Source organism: Vulpes vulpes, unplaced genomic scaffold, assembly GCF_048418805.1.
Source record: "Vulpes vulpes isolate BD-2025 unplaced genomic scaffold, VulVul3 u000000657, whole genome shotgun sequence".
NCBI lineage: Eukaryota > Metazoa > Chordata > Mammalia > Carnivora > Canidae > Vulpes > Vulpes vulpes.
Window position 1 is genome coordinate 1,226,999 of NW_027325810.1, and position 14,080 is coordinate 1,241,078.

Here is a 14,080-nt window from a genome sequence, read left to right on the forward strand (position 1 = left end):
GTTTCTTTTGTTTGGTTTCACATACACTTTTCTATCCTAGGAATATGTTTCTGTTTTTTTCCCAGATTTTTTTCAACCATGAGGATGTATTATTTACATAATCAGAAATGTTAATTTATATGGTTTTTAGAAATGTTTTGAAAGTTGAAGTAATGACTTCATGATGAAAATTTCACTTTTTCTAGAAAATGGTGAAATTTTTTAAAGACCTTATTTGTATTTCAGGCACATGTTTTATTTCATCCCTTTGAAAGGTTTTAACATTTTTATTTTTATAACTCTGAAGAGACAAATCAGCTATCATTCTAGTTCTGTAGATGGTAGGACTTAGAACTCTTATAGTTACTAACTGACAGATTTGAGGTAGAACCCAGGTTTGTGAGTCCTAGTCCATTGCTTTTCCCACTGAATAATTTTGCCGCTAGCCTTTTGGCCCTAGCAATACAGTCTCCGTTTAACACAGCTTTGAAATTAGGGAATGAGACATCTTCTAAGTTATATTATTGCAATTGCTTGTTTTTGTGGTAGGGATGAGATTCTATTACTGTTTGTTTGTTTTTTTCAAGGAAGTTTAGTAACTTAGTTATGCAGTCATTGAAGGGTGGACAGCCCATTTCTATCTCTGAGCCACTGGTAGCATTCTTTGTTTCCTATTGTTGTAATTGCTTTTATGACAGTAATGATAAGTGCTTACTATGTGCCAGGCACTATTCAAAGTAAGTTACACCTAATAATTCTTTCAATGTATGGGGAGCCTGGGTGGCTCAGCGATTGAGTGTCTGCCTTTGGCTCAAGCCGTGATCCTGGGGTCCCGGGATAGAGTCCCACATGGAGCTCCCTGCATGGAACCTGCTTCTCCCTCTGCCTATGTCTCTGCATCTCTCTTTTTCTCTCTCATGAATAAATAAAATCTTAAAAAAAAAAAAATTCTCAGTGTCCCATGAGGTATCATGCTCATTTTATAAATGAAAAAAATTAAGGCCCAGAGATATTAGGTAATTTGTCCAGCTATTAATTGGCAGGGCCAGGATAAAACAGTAAGAAACTCCTTTTTCCCTTGCTTAATAGACAATTATTAAATAATCTACTAAATTATTATTATATAATTAATATTGTTTTTATAACCTTATACAATATTTTGCAAAATTGAGTTGAGTAGAATAAATTAGTGTAAAGTGACTAATGTAATATATATATATATATTAAACCTTTATCCTTTTTTTTTTTTAAGATTTTATTTATTCTTGAGAGAGAGAGAGAGAGAGAGGCAGAGGCAGGCAGAGACACAGGCAGAAAGAAGGAGGAGCAGGCTCCATGCTGGGAGCCTGACGTGGGACTTGATCCTGGGACTCCAGGATCAGGCCCTGGGCTGAAGGCAGGTGCTAAACCACTGAGCCACCTGGGCTGCCCAACCTTTACCATTTTAATTGTGTAACTATACTGTGTTTGAGGCCATATTTTTTAGGAATTTGATTATTCTTTATCACACACTGTTTTAGTTTTTATCTTTGGACCACTATTAAAGCCATGATGATTTTTTTTTTTTTCTCCTAGAGAGGGAGAATGAGGGAGAGAGGGGCAGAGGGGCAAAGGAAGAGGGAGAGGGAGAGAGATTCTTAAGCAGGCTCCACATCCAATGAGGAGCCCAGTGCAAGGCTTGATCTCACAACCCTGACATCATGACTTGAGCTGAAGTCAAGAATCAGATGCTTAACCAATTGAACCACCCAGGTAGTCCAAAGCCATGATGAATTTAAAGCTTGTAAGCATATCACATAATAGTTCTACTTCTTTCAACTGCATGTACTGGAAATTAAATTTTTTAGATACTATGTTTTAAGGTGGAAGCAGTTTGAATGTAAAATTGTAACATGAAATCTTGTCATTTTTTTCTTAAATTTAAGTGGATGTTCCTTCAACTTGTGCCTTCATGGAATGGATCTTTAAAACAGCTTTTGACTGAAACAGATGTCTGGTTTTCTAAGAGGAGAAAAGGTATGCCTGAAACTTTTGAGAATTTGTTTTTTGGGCCTTTTTAATTGAAATTTATTAAAATCAGGTTCTAACTTATTTGTAGACCTAGAGAATTTTAGATCTGGTGAGGATAGTAAGCAGTTGTCTACATCAGCCCCTAATATAAATTGAGAATAGTAAAAATAAGAAAAATGCCTTGCCAAGTATTAACTGAATTATTTTCCCTCGAACTAACACCATAGTTTTATTCCCCCAAACTATTATTTTTCCCATTTTATCACCAACAGGTCTTGGTGATTACATTCATCTTTTATTTGACTACATTGAATTTTCCCTAACACATTAGCCCTCTCAGGCAACAGTTCTTAACTCGGGCTTGGGGGGCCCATCTACAGGCCTCAGTGTATCACTTACCCCAAAAGAACATGCACAACTTTACAGGAATGTGTGTGTTGCATGCATTTTGCAGGGTGAGAACTTCCATAAGTTCTCATAAGTTTTGTTGGATTCTTCGAGAAAATTGTTCTAAAATTCATTAAGATCAGCTGCCATTAAATTCTTTCTTATTGGGACAGAGGGAACATGCAGTGTATTTATTTTTTACTTTGCTAGAACAGATAATAGAGAAAAAATTTTTAGGTACGAAGAAGTGGATAAATCATAATCCTTATTAGTTCACGGTCATTTTTGGTCCATGGATGGCCACGTTTTTTATTTTTAATAATATACTGAACCCCCACAAACTAATCTTCAAGTACTAGAACATTAGTAACTTCAGTTACTTGTGCTTCTCTTCTGTTGTTGCCTCTGACTTTCCCAACCACTATCTTGAATTTTGTGTTTATTATTCCCTTAAGAAAATGTTATTGTATTATGCATGTATGTCTTAATATATGTAACATAGTGGAGTACTAGTAAGGTGGTCTCTGAAAAAATAATCCCTGATTTGCAGTTTTTTTAATTTCCATGATACAAATTCTCCCAATGTGGCTGATTCCAAGCTACCAACATGATATCACTGACATTGAATGCAGAGTTAAGAAATACACACCATCAGCTCTTATAAGCCAGTGCAGGCCATCTCTAGCACCACTGGACAATATAGCATCTGATTTTAGTTGTTATTGGACAGTTTCATATCGTGGTCTTAATTTGTCGTTTCCTTGAAGAGATTGAACAGTTTTTTACATGTTTATTAGCCATATGTTTCCTCTTCTGTGAAATATCCATTCTTTTTCCTATTTTAATATCATATCTGTGTTCTCTTAATAACACAATAGGCATTCTTTATTCCTGATAACCAAACCTTTGTCATTTATCTTCTAGTTTGTAGATTGCCTTCTTGCTTTCTTACGGATATCTTTTGATGAGTAGAAGTTCTTAATTTAAAATCTAGTGCTCTTTATGTCTTATTTAAATAAATTTTGTGAAGTTATTTTATACAGAGAGATTTCCTAACTCAGAGCCAGATAAGTTATTTTCCTGTCAAGCTCATGAACCAAAAATATAAAGGACCATACCAAAAAAACCTAACTTGATTGCCTTGAAGAACAAAATTCTAAACTTATATTTTAAATTATACTTTAGAGCTACATTATGGCAATTAAAGAGGCATTAGAGAAGTTATAGAGGAGAAAATTTAAACAAAAAACCAAATGGAGAGAGATACAACTGAAAGAGGTTAAGGAGATGTTAGAGAAGCTAAAAAGACAAAGGCACTCTGGAAACCGGGGAGCTGTTAGGTGAATCCCAACAGAAACTTATGCTCATTTGAACTCCAGCAGTCCCATTAAGATTTCTCCTCTACGCTCTTCATTCCGGCCTCAGTCGTGTAGAAATATACAGTTTTAGATAACTTTTCAGGGAGACATTTATTGCATAAAACAAAATGTATGTCTGATGCCTTGTGTTTCAGTGAGGACTTTGAAGGTCGTGTCATACAGTTTTATTTTTATTTAAAAAAATATATATATTCATGAGAGCCAGGGAGAGAGAGAGAGAGAGAGAGAGAGACAGAGACACAGGCAGAGGGAGAAGCAGGTTCCCTGCAGGGGGCCTGTTGCGGCACTCAATCCCAGGACCTTGGAATCACGCCCTGAGCCAAAGGCAGATGCTCAACCACTCAGCCACCCTGGTGTCCCATGTCATATGGTTTTAAAATGATCAAAGAGAGGGGCGCCTGGGTGACTCCGTTGGTTGAGGGTCTGACTCTTGATTTTGGCTCAGGTCATGTCTCAGGGTCATGGGATCAAGCCCCACATCAGGCTCGGAGGTTAGCAGGTAGTCTGCTTGAGATTCTCTCTCTCTCCCACTGCCCTTCCCCCCCCCCCCAACTCTCTTTCTCTCTCAGTCTCTCTCAAATAAATAAATCTTTTTAAAAAATTATCAAAGTGGTGAGGACTCAGGAAATAGGACAGAAAAACCACTTGTAGTCCCCTGTCCCATTATATTTTGAGACATTTCTCTTAGGTTTTATTAATTACTTGATTTTTCATATACATTGCTCAGGACTACAAGAAACAGTGGAAATTTAGACTTTGTTCTACACAGTTATTCATAGGGACTGCCATTGAACTTGGTTAGTGCAATTCATATGGCTATCCTTGGCCAGCTACAATCTTTAAAATATATTTCTAATTCATGAATTCTTACAAAAGTAAATGGGCTAATCCTTTCTATACTCTTGAAAAAAGGGCTTCATGAGATAATTTCCAGATTTCTAGATGATCTAGTATTAGATTTTTTTTTTTAAGATTTATTTATTTAAGAGAGAGTGCGCATGTGCATGAGCTGGGAAGGAGGGCTAAAGAGAGAGGGAGACAGAATCTCAAGCAGATTGTCTGCTGAGCATAGAGCCTGACTTGGGCCTAATCTCACGACCCTGAGATCATGATCCAAGCCTAAATCATGAGTCAGACTCTCAACAGAATGAGCCACCCAGGTGCCCGCTCCAGGTATTAGATTTTTATAACTTGTTCATGTGATGGGGCATCTGTAAGACCATAATGGTATTCATAGTGCAGCCCATGAATTGGCATATTTGATTCAACATAGGAACACTAGAAATAATGTTATCCTTAAAAAAAAGGACGTTAACGCCACATAAGTAAGCAAAGTTAACTTAATTTTTAAAATGAATTTACTGCTTTTTTGTTTACTTTGACTCTGAGCAGACACCAAAGGAATACAAAAAATGTATGGGGTAAAAATTAGAAAATTATGAAAATACTTTTCATTAAATAGACTTTTTGCTGATTTCAGGAAAAAATTATTTTAGTGGACATCATCTACTTTCTTGTTCACAGTACTGTGTTCCATGTGAAACATAGTTTTAGCCATAATAGATAACAGTAGCAACTCAACTTTTTTCTCCATCCTTAATAGCAGCACAGAGTATGCTCACATGGGTGTATCCCTTTTTAATAGAAAATAGGCTAGGGCTTTTGCACAAGTTTCTATATGATAGCAGGAACTAGACCTTTCCTTCACACTCATGAAAGCACATTTGAATACAACTGAGAGCAACTATTTTTAGAAATAACCTGAAATTCTCCCTAAAAGAAAAAATTCACATACTTCATAAACTTGAATTGTTTTAATAATAAATACTATCCTTGTGGCTATAGTGTCTTTGTATCTTATTTGGTACTATGATAGAGAATTAACATATTAACTAGTAGCGTTCATCACATGTAGCTAAAGCATAAATTAGATGAATCGCAAAAGACAAACCCATGCATGTTCTGTGTTTGGCATTCGACCTCTGGGTTCCACTAGAGTGTTCAGTCTCTGGGAGAAGGTTTCTGGTGAGAGACCGTAACCCTACCTACCATTCTCAAGCCTTCTTTTTCCAAACCTTGCTGCACTGGAAGCTCCAAACTCCAGAAACAAGGTACACAAGTGAATTCTCAGCCCAAAGTCCACTTGGGACCAAAATTAGTTTCCTGGGGCTTCTTCCTAAATCTTTCCCAGGTTTTTATCCATACACCACAGGTGTGTATAATCTTTGTAAAGTAGCTTATTTGTATTCTGATAGACATACATGTGTCTGTGTGTCTGTGTCTCCCTACCCATAAAAACATTTAGGAATAAAATTAGATACATTTGAAAAGAATGCCTATTGATTTAAACTGTTTTTTATAGATTTTGAAGGTATGACCTTCCTTGAAACCGAACAAGGAAAACCATTTGTGTCAGTATTCAGACATTTAAGGTTACAGTATATTATCAGTGATTTGGCCTCTGCAAGAATTATCGAACAAGATTCTTTAGTACCTTCAGGTAAGAGAACATGACAAAATTATGATTTTAAGTAATATCTTTCTGATTATGTTGTAAAAAAGAATAATAAAGAGAATAGAAATTAACCTTAATCCCATTAAGAGACACAGTTTTGTACCAAAGTGAAATCATATTATATAGGTAATTTTCTGTGTCCACATTTTATAGTGAGTATTTTCCCATATCACTTAGCACAATCCAGACTATATAAAGGACTCTCGTTTTCTGTTACAGTTTTGTTTTGTGTTGTTTTTTTAAGTATGAGGAAAAAGAAACGAATCCTATTATCTAGGGTTAATATCTTGGTGAATTTCTTCTAGTCCTCTTTTTATTTTTTTTTCTTTCTTCTAGTCCTCTTTATTAATATATACGCATTAAAACAAAAACAAAAGTATATAATATATACTAAAATTTTTATTAATATGGATGTTCTTTAACTAATGCACTATTTTAGACCAGACTTTTAAAAATGAGTTTTGAAGTACACTGTAAATGAAGTTTGTTTGTTTGTTTTTAAGATGTATTTATTTGTTTATTCATGAGAGACATAGACTGAGAGAGAGAGAGGCAGAGACACAGGCAGAGGGAGAAGCAGGCTCCTCGCAGGGAGCCCGATGGTGGGACTCGATCCCGGATCCTGGGATCATGACTCGAGCTGAAGGCAGGTGCGCAACCGCTGAGCCACCCAGGCATCCCTAAAGTATCATTTAAAGATCGTTACTGCTTTTATTATTAATACTCCTTAAATTTGCTTTTTTTCTTATTCTAGTCTTAAACCTTATGTCAAAGCAAATGTAATATCTTTGCTAATTATAATAATTTAAGTTTGTTAAACAATTATAGATTTGATTTTCTAAGTCTCTAGTGCTTATGTGAGATTTAGCTTAGTACTATATATGCATATAAAAAATAGGAAATAGAATTTGAAGATTTATTTCTAAATTTGTGAACATTAATAATTAGTTATAGATTTATCTAAAAAGTTATAATTGTTTTTGATAGCTCAATTTTTAATATAGCTGTGTGTTTATGGATTTAAATTGTTCTCAAAATCTATAGTTAGGTATTAAATGGAAAGCAAACCTACAGTTAACACTTCTGGTCTATTTGAAAGTAACACATTTTTATAAAATCACTCTAGCAGGTTTATAGACACTTTTTCTGTTAATTTTGTATAAATTGTTTTTATAGTAGTAATTTTAGAAAGCCAAGATAAAAGGCTGCATATTACATTTGCATGGTTGTGGTATTTTTTTTTCCAGTGACAGTTTCTATGAAGATTATGTTCCCTGTAATATAGCAGATCTCTAATAGTTCTCGTGTGTTCTATGCCAGGCCCTAGAGAGGTGTAATACTAGATGCTAGGGCCAATTACACTCTTAACTGTACTTCCTTTCAAGGCTTGTTAGAGATGAATTTTGAAAGAAGTGGAAAAAAGTCTGTTCTGAAGTAATTCAGTGTAGGTGTATCTATGATGCACGTGCGTAAGCTTTATATTCTTTGAATGTAAGGTGGGTGAAAGTATTTTAGTCTGACATGTTTTATTCAGTATAAAGTTGAAAATAATCTAGATTCCACATTTCTGACCAGATTTCAGCCATTTTTTCCAGACCTAAAATCACAGTAGAGGGCTTTTTCTTTACTTTAGGATGTTCCTCTTTATTTATTTTTTATTTTTATTTTTTTTAAAGATTTTATTTATTTATGAATGAGATACAGAGAGAGAGGCAGAGAGAGAGAGAAGCAGGCTCCCTGCATGAAGCCTGCTTCTCCCTCTGCCTGTGTCTCTGCCTCTCTCTCTCTCCTCTCTGTGTATTCTCATGAATAAATAAATAAAATCTTTAAAAAAAACTGTCTTACTGTATACTTTTACTGTCCTGCCTTAGCCCTCCTTGGTATATCTGATCTATCTTGTTAACATTCCTCCCAGACCTTTACATTATGTACTCTGGGACCCAGGTCAACAAACTCTTATGTCTTCCATCGCTTCTCTTCATTTATTTAACTCTCCCAGAAGGCACTATTTTCTCTCTCTAGAGGACTTTCTGTCAGTTAAAACATCCTGAAAATATAGGAATAGGAGGCCAGACATTCATGGTCCTAGTCCCTCAGTGCCCTTTCCAAAACTATTACTGCATAGCATCTAACTCACCCTCTATCCTTTCTCTCTTGACCCTATCATTCTTCCGCATTCACTGAAGACACTGGATTTACCTTTCCACGTCTGCCCAGTCACATAATGTACTTAAATGATCATTCTATTCTGTTCCCTGGCCTCCGACTAATTGGACCTCCACCACAGTAACGTGTTTTGTGATCATTGGGCACTCACCATCCACAGAAATACCGTGAACCTTGTAACCCAGAATTGCTCAGCATCGGAAATCAAGTAGTTTTCAGGCCACGTATAACCAACCGTATAGCGTGTTCATAGCTTCATTTCCTCTTGTACTGTTACTTGATTTCCAGTCCATTTTAAGCCCTCCATTTTCTACCAGGCTTTCAAACCTCTCCTTCCTTTTTAGGGCCTGGATTTCATGATTGATCATCTGAACTACTCTCTCTCAACAGTTGCCTTCACCTCTGTGTCCTTCCACTTGGCAAAATCCTAAAACTAAATTAAATTTTGTTTCTAGGGATCCCTGGGTGGCGCAGTGGTTTGGCGCCTGCCTTTGGCCCGGGGCGCGATCTTGGAGACCCGGGATCGAATCCCGCGTCCTGGAGACCCGGGATCGAATCCCGCGTCGGGCTCCCGGTGCATGGAGCCTGCTTCTCCCTCCGCCTGTGTCTCTGCCTCTCTCTCTCTCTCTGTGACTATCATAAATAAATAAAAAATTTAAAAAAAATTTAAAAAAAAAATTTTGTTTCTATAGCATTTGAGCTCTGGGTTCCACTGAGTATTCAGTCCCTGGGAGAAGGGTCTGTAGCAGTTCTCAGAGGAGTACTGCTACAGAGGTTTTTTACCAATTTTGTACTGGTGCACTGCAAATTCACATTTCAACACTAAGCTTGCACTTTGGGACTTCTTACGCTGCATTTATTTGGTCACTTTGGCCACTCTCTTTTTCATTTACTTCATTAATTGTATTAGACCTCTGCCATTCTGTTCAATCTTCCTATCCAGTCACCTCCCAGTCAGTATAGGAATTCTGTTGTTGTTTTTTTTAAATATAAATTTGGGGTAATCAGGTAATAACTTGTTCAATTCCTATTCTTCCTCACCTGTCTTCCTGTCCTGCAGTTGAGGTGCTCCCTCCCTGTCAAGCCAACCTCCTGCTCTGTTCATGTCATGATCTTATCACTTCCTGTTTGTTCTGAAAGTAAACCTTATCATTTAAATTGTATCTTCAGCCTCTGCCCTCCCTACTCTACCTTAGCCTTTAAAATATGGTCAAATCTCTTATTACAAAACAAGACCAGAAAGCTTCCCTTGACGCTGCTGCCTCCCCCACAAAGCAACCTTCTAAGCCCCCTTCAGAGCAGTCTGCAGATGCTCTCTCCTTCCTTTTAGTCATTTCTCAGCACTCTGCAGTCTGTCCCTTGCCCTCACTGTTTCACTCAGACCTTCTAGCAAAAGTTAGGGTTGTTCTGTTTGCAAAGTCTAGTGGCCTCATTTAGCCTACCTAGCATTTTATGTTATGGTTTGTTTGTTTTTTTTTTTCTTGAAATTCCCTACTGTACTCCCATGGTTTAGAAATGCTGTTCTTTCCTGAGTCTTTTCCTATTTCTCTAACCATTCCTTCTCTTTTTCTTTTGTAAGTGTCTCTTACTCTGCCTACTTCTTAACTTCCTGAGAATATTTTTGACCCATTGATTTTTTCATTCTCCCAGAGTAATATTCTTTGTTCATATGATTTATTAAAAGATTCCAGTTCTGACCTCTCCCCTGAATTTCATACTTCAATATTCAACTGCTGTCTTGCCATCTATAAATTGCTTCCGGCCATCTGTTCAAAACAGTACTTAAATTTCCTCTTCAGCCCCAATCCCTGCCTGCTTTTTTTCTTCCTGTGTTCCTATTAATCATTAACACCATTAATAAATAGCCCAGCCTTACGAAAAAAACAAACTCCTGGAAGTCATCCTACACTCCTCCTTAAACTCTTTCCTCCACGTCCATTCACCAAGCCCTGTAGATATTTTCATAGATAGTTCTCAAAATCACCACCTTCCTTTACCCAAGGCATTCCCTTGATTAAGACGTTGTCATCGTTTGCTCGATGACCTAAGTGCAGAATGTATCTGTGTCCTTGTTGAACTGTGAGGCCCATAGGTTTTACAACCTTTTCCTTCTAGTACATAGGGCACTGATTGACAAGTAGTAGGCACTCTGTGAAAACTAAAATTGTTTTCTAAAACATACTAATTTACATATGGCCTAATCGTGCATTTACTCTCTCAAATTTCATTTCTAGCTGCTAACCTAGGAACTGTAAAGGGAGAGGATGGGGAAAAGTAAGCAAATATGTGTAGATTCTTCAAAGTATTCTGTGTATGCCAGATACTGCATTTAATGTGTATTTTGTAACATAACTTTGAAATTCATCAAGGTAGTTGTCCCCATCTTACAGACGAAGTATAACTGTCCTGCCATACAGCTAGTGAGAAGCACAGCTCAAATGCAGCCCCATGTCTTTCTTGTTCTGTAATCATATTGTTTTCACTCTTATCTTACTGGTTACTTAAAAGTCAGACTTTTCCATAGTGTTACTGATACTTCATACCTAGATGCTCTATTCAAAATACTCTTATTTGTCCATATGGGAATTTTTTTATTATGTAAACTTTTGGTCTTTTACCTTCACGATCTACATCTGACTTAAGTGTTTTGTATAGCAGTTCAACTTGTAGGCTGTTTTTTGCTATAAACTTTACTGATTATAAGTAAATTTTTTTGTGTGTATATACCTGAAACATACACCTTTTCTTTCACTTAAGTAATAAAATACTGAGTAAATTAGGAACATATCTTTTTTATTTTGTTTGTCTAAAGAGGGGAGAGGGGCAAAGAGAGGGAGAGAGAATCCTAAGTAGGTTCCACACCCAGTGTAAACCCACCTGGAGACCAAGCTGAAGTCAACAGACACTTTAACCAAACCACCCAGGCATCCTTTATCTTTTTGTTTTTTAAAATGTGTAAAGCTAAGACATTAGATTTTCAAATATTATGCTTTTGGAGACCCTTTGTACCATATCCTTTGTGTAAGACAAGAGAAGTAATCTAAATTTATCTGACTTATCTCATTTATTCTATTGGAAAAATACTCTGTTTACATTCAGAATTACTATATGCTAGATCTGTAGCTGAGTCCAAGGCACGGTCAAATGGCACCTTGTTAACGCCCATTTTGAGCTTTTGTATGGGGCTTTGGTCTAACAACATTTAAAATAAGTGTTTAAGATTATTTTCCTGGATGGAAATTTCTTAAAGGAATCTTTGCATTGAATACTAACTCTGCTAAAAAGGATTCTGGCAAACTCTGTAGTATATCTACCTTGTGGAGATAGGACTGCATATAATTGTATTAAAAACGATATAAAGATGAACCTGTCTTACTTATTTTCATCCCATGTTTCTCAAACTCATTTTAGCAGTGATTCTTTTTTTTTTTTTTTTCTTTTCTCAACATTGCATTTGAACTTACTGTTCTATGGACTTATTTTTGGGCTACGGGGTAAACTACCAGTGACTAGAAAGGTTTCTAGTTTGACTTTTTACTTGCTTAAAGTAAGACAAGAAAGGAGAGACAAAACTATGTACCCATGTTTTTAATTTGTTGAAGTGGTTTTTGGTTTTCTGGGGTGTTTGGTTTCGAATTTTTTTTCCTTTGGTGCTTTTAGTTTTAAAGGAGATTATTGAAAGGTTGTGAAAATTTTATTTTTTTAGAGAGAAAGAGAGCAGGGGCGAGGAGGCTCCAAGGGAGAGAGAGAGAATCTTATGCAGGCTCAATTTTCACGGCCCTGAGATCATGATAACCTGAGCTGAAATTAAGTTGGAGGCTTGGGGCACCTGGGTGGCTCAGCCAGTTGAGCATGACTCTTCATTTCTGCTCAGGTCATGATTTTGGGGTCCTAGGATTAGGCCCATGTTGGCTCCATGCCTAGCATTAAGATCCTCTTTCTCTCTCTCTCTCAAATAAACAAATCTTTAAAAAAAAAAAAAAAAAGAGTTGGACACTTAACTGACTCAGCCACCCAGGCTCCACAGGGTTGTGAGAAATTTAAATTTTATTTATTTATTTTTATTTAAAAAAACTTTTTTTTTAAATTTATGATAGAGAGAGAGAGAGAGAGGCAGAGACACAGGCAGAGGGAGAAGCAGGCTCCATGCACCGGGAACCGGGAGCCCGACGTGGGTTTCGATCCCGGGTCTCCAGGATCGCGCCCTGGGCCAAAGGCAGGCGCCAAACCGCTGCACCACCCAGGGATCCCTTTATTTATTTATTTTTTTAAGATTTTATTTATTCATGAGAGAGAGAGGCAGAGACACAGGCAGAGGGAGAAGCAGGCTCCATGCAGGGAGCCTGACGTGGGACCTGATTCTGGGACTCCAGGATCAGGTCCTAGGCTGAAGGCAGCGCAAAACCGCTGAGCCACCCAGGCTGCCCAGAACTTTAAATTTTAAAATTGAATTTTAAAACCTTTTCACGTGCTGTATCTTACATGATATTTGAGAATATTTATGTGTAACCTTTTCATTCCAGTTTTATAAATGAATCATGAAAACCATATTCTACATCCCTAGATCAATGCATTTCATCTTAGAGGCATAACTATCAGTGAATTAAGAAATCTATTTTAACGAGAAAAGATCAGCTCTTTTTTTCTTATAAAATACATTAGAACAGAATTTAAAAATTAGAATGCATTGCAAATAAAATACACAATATGTATGCATTTATACTGACTCACATAAACTTTACTAGTCTTTACCTACTGAAAACAAATTATATGTGGCCTAGATATTTAGTAGTTATTCTGCATAATAACAAGAATATTTTAACAGAACAAAACATTCAAAGTGTATTTATAGAGAGTTTTAAGGGCAGATCCCAATAAACAGTGCAAGTCATCTGGATACCTTTATTTTAAGACTTATGAAGTGAAATGTGGATTTTAATCACAGTAGGGTTTGCATTCTTCTAATAGAGATTGAAAAATCATTTAACTTAAAAAAAACAGAAAATATGTTCTTTGGGAATAAATAAAAACAAAAATAAGTATGGTACTAAGCCAGTTCATCTATATTTTTAATAAATTTTAACTAAAATTTCAGTTTACATAGACCTGTGGGTAAAAATTATATGCTTATTAAAGATATAACTGTAACTTTTATTCCATTTAGAATAAATTAAAGTCTTTTTAATAAATTACCTAAATCTAATATGGCAAAATTATTATTTTTCAAAAGATTTATTTATTTTAGAGAGTGAGAAATAACAAGTGGGAGGGGGTGAAGGAGAAAAAATATCAAGCAGACTCCACACAGAATACTGTCACAGGGCTCAATATCTCACTGCTCTGAGATTACAACCTGAGTCGAAACCAAGAGTCCGGATGCCTAACCCGACTATGCCACTTAGGCGCCCTGCAAAATTATTTTTGAGTATGCATGATTCATCTGATAATTTATCTCCCATTAATTGTTATTTTTAGATAATTTAATAAATTAATATATATTCAGTTTTCTATAAAAATTATATGAAAACAAAATACTACTTTACGTATGTTTCTCACAAAAATTAATATGAGCTATGACAAGGAAACTATTAAATGCAAGAATCTACTTTAAAGATTTAAATCCTAATGTGAATGCATATAATCT

At 36.1% G+C, this 14,080-nt stretch overlaps 1 protein-coding gene across 5 annotated transcripts in view; it reads left to right on the top strand.

Moving 5' to 3' along the window:
- Positions 1 to 14,080, top strand: part of GMCL1 (germ cell-less 1, spermatogenesis associated) — a 55,396-nt gene that overhangs the window by 16,268 nt on the left and 25,048 nt on the right. For 3 of the 5 annotated variants that reach the window (XR_011999337.1, XM_072746167.1, XM_072746169.1), the window contains 2 exons: positions 1,905 to 1,995; positions 6,118 to 6,255. Coding sequence is in view for 3 of the 5 variants with exons in the window: in XM_072746167.1 (XP_072602268.1) it covers positions 1,905 to 1,995; positions 6,118 to 6,255 (229 nt within the window). In the remaining 2 variants the exon portion in view is untranslated. The remainder of the gene's footprint in view (positions 1 to 1,904; positions 1,996 to 6,117; positions 6,256 to 14,080) is intronic. The other 2 variants (XR_011999338.1, XM_072746168.1) reach the window with 1 other exon arrangement.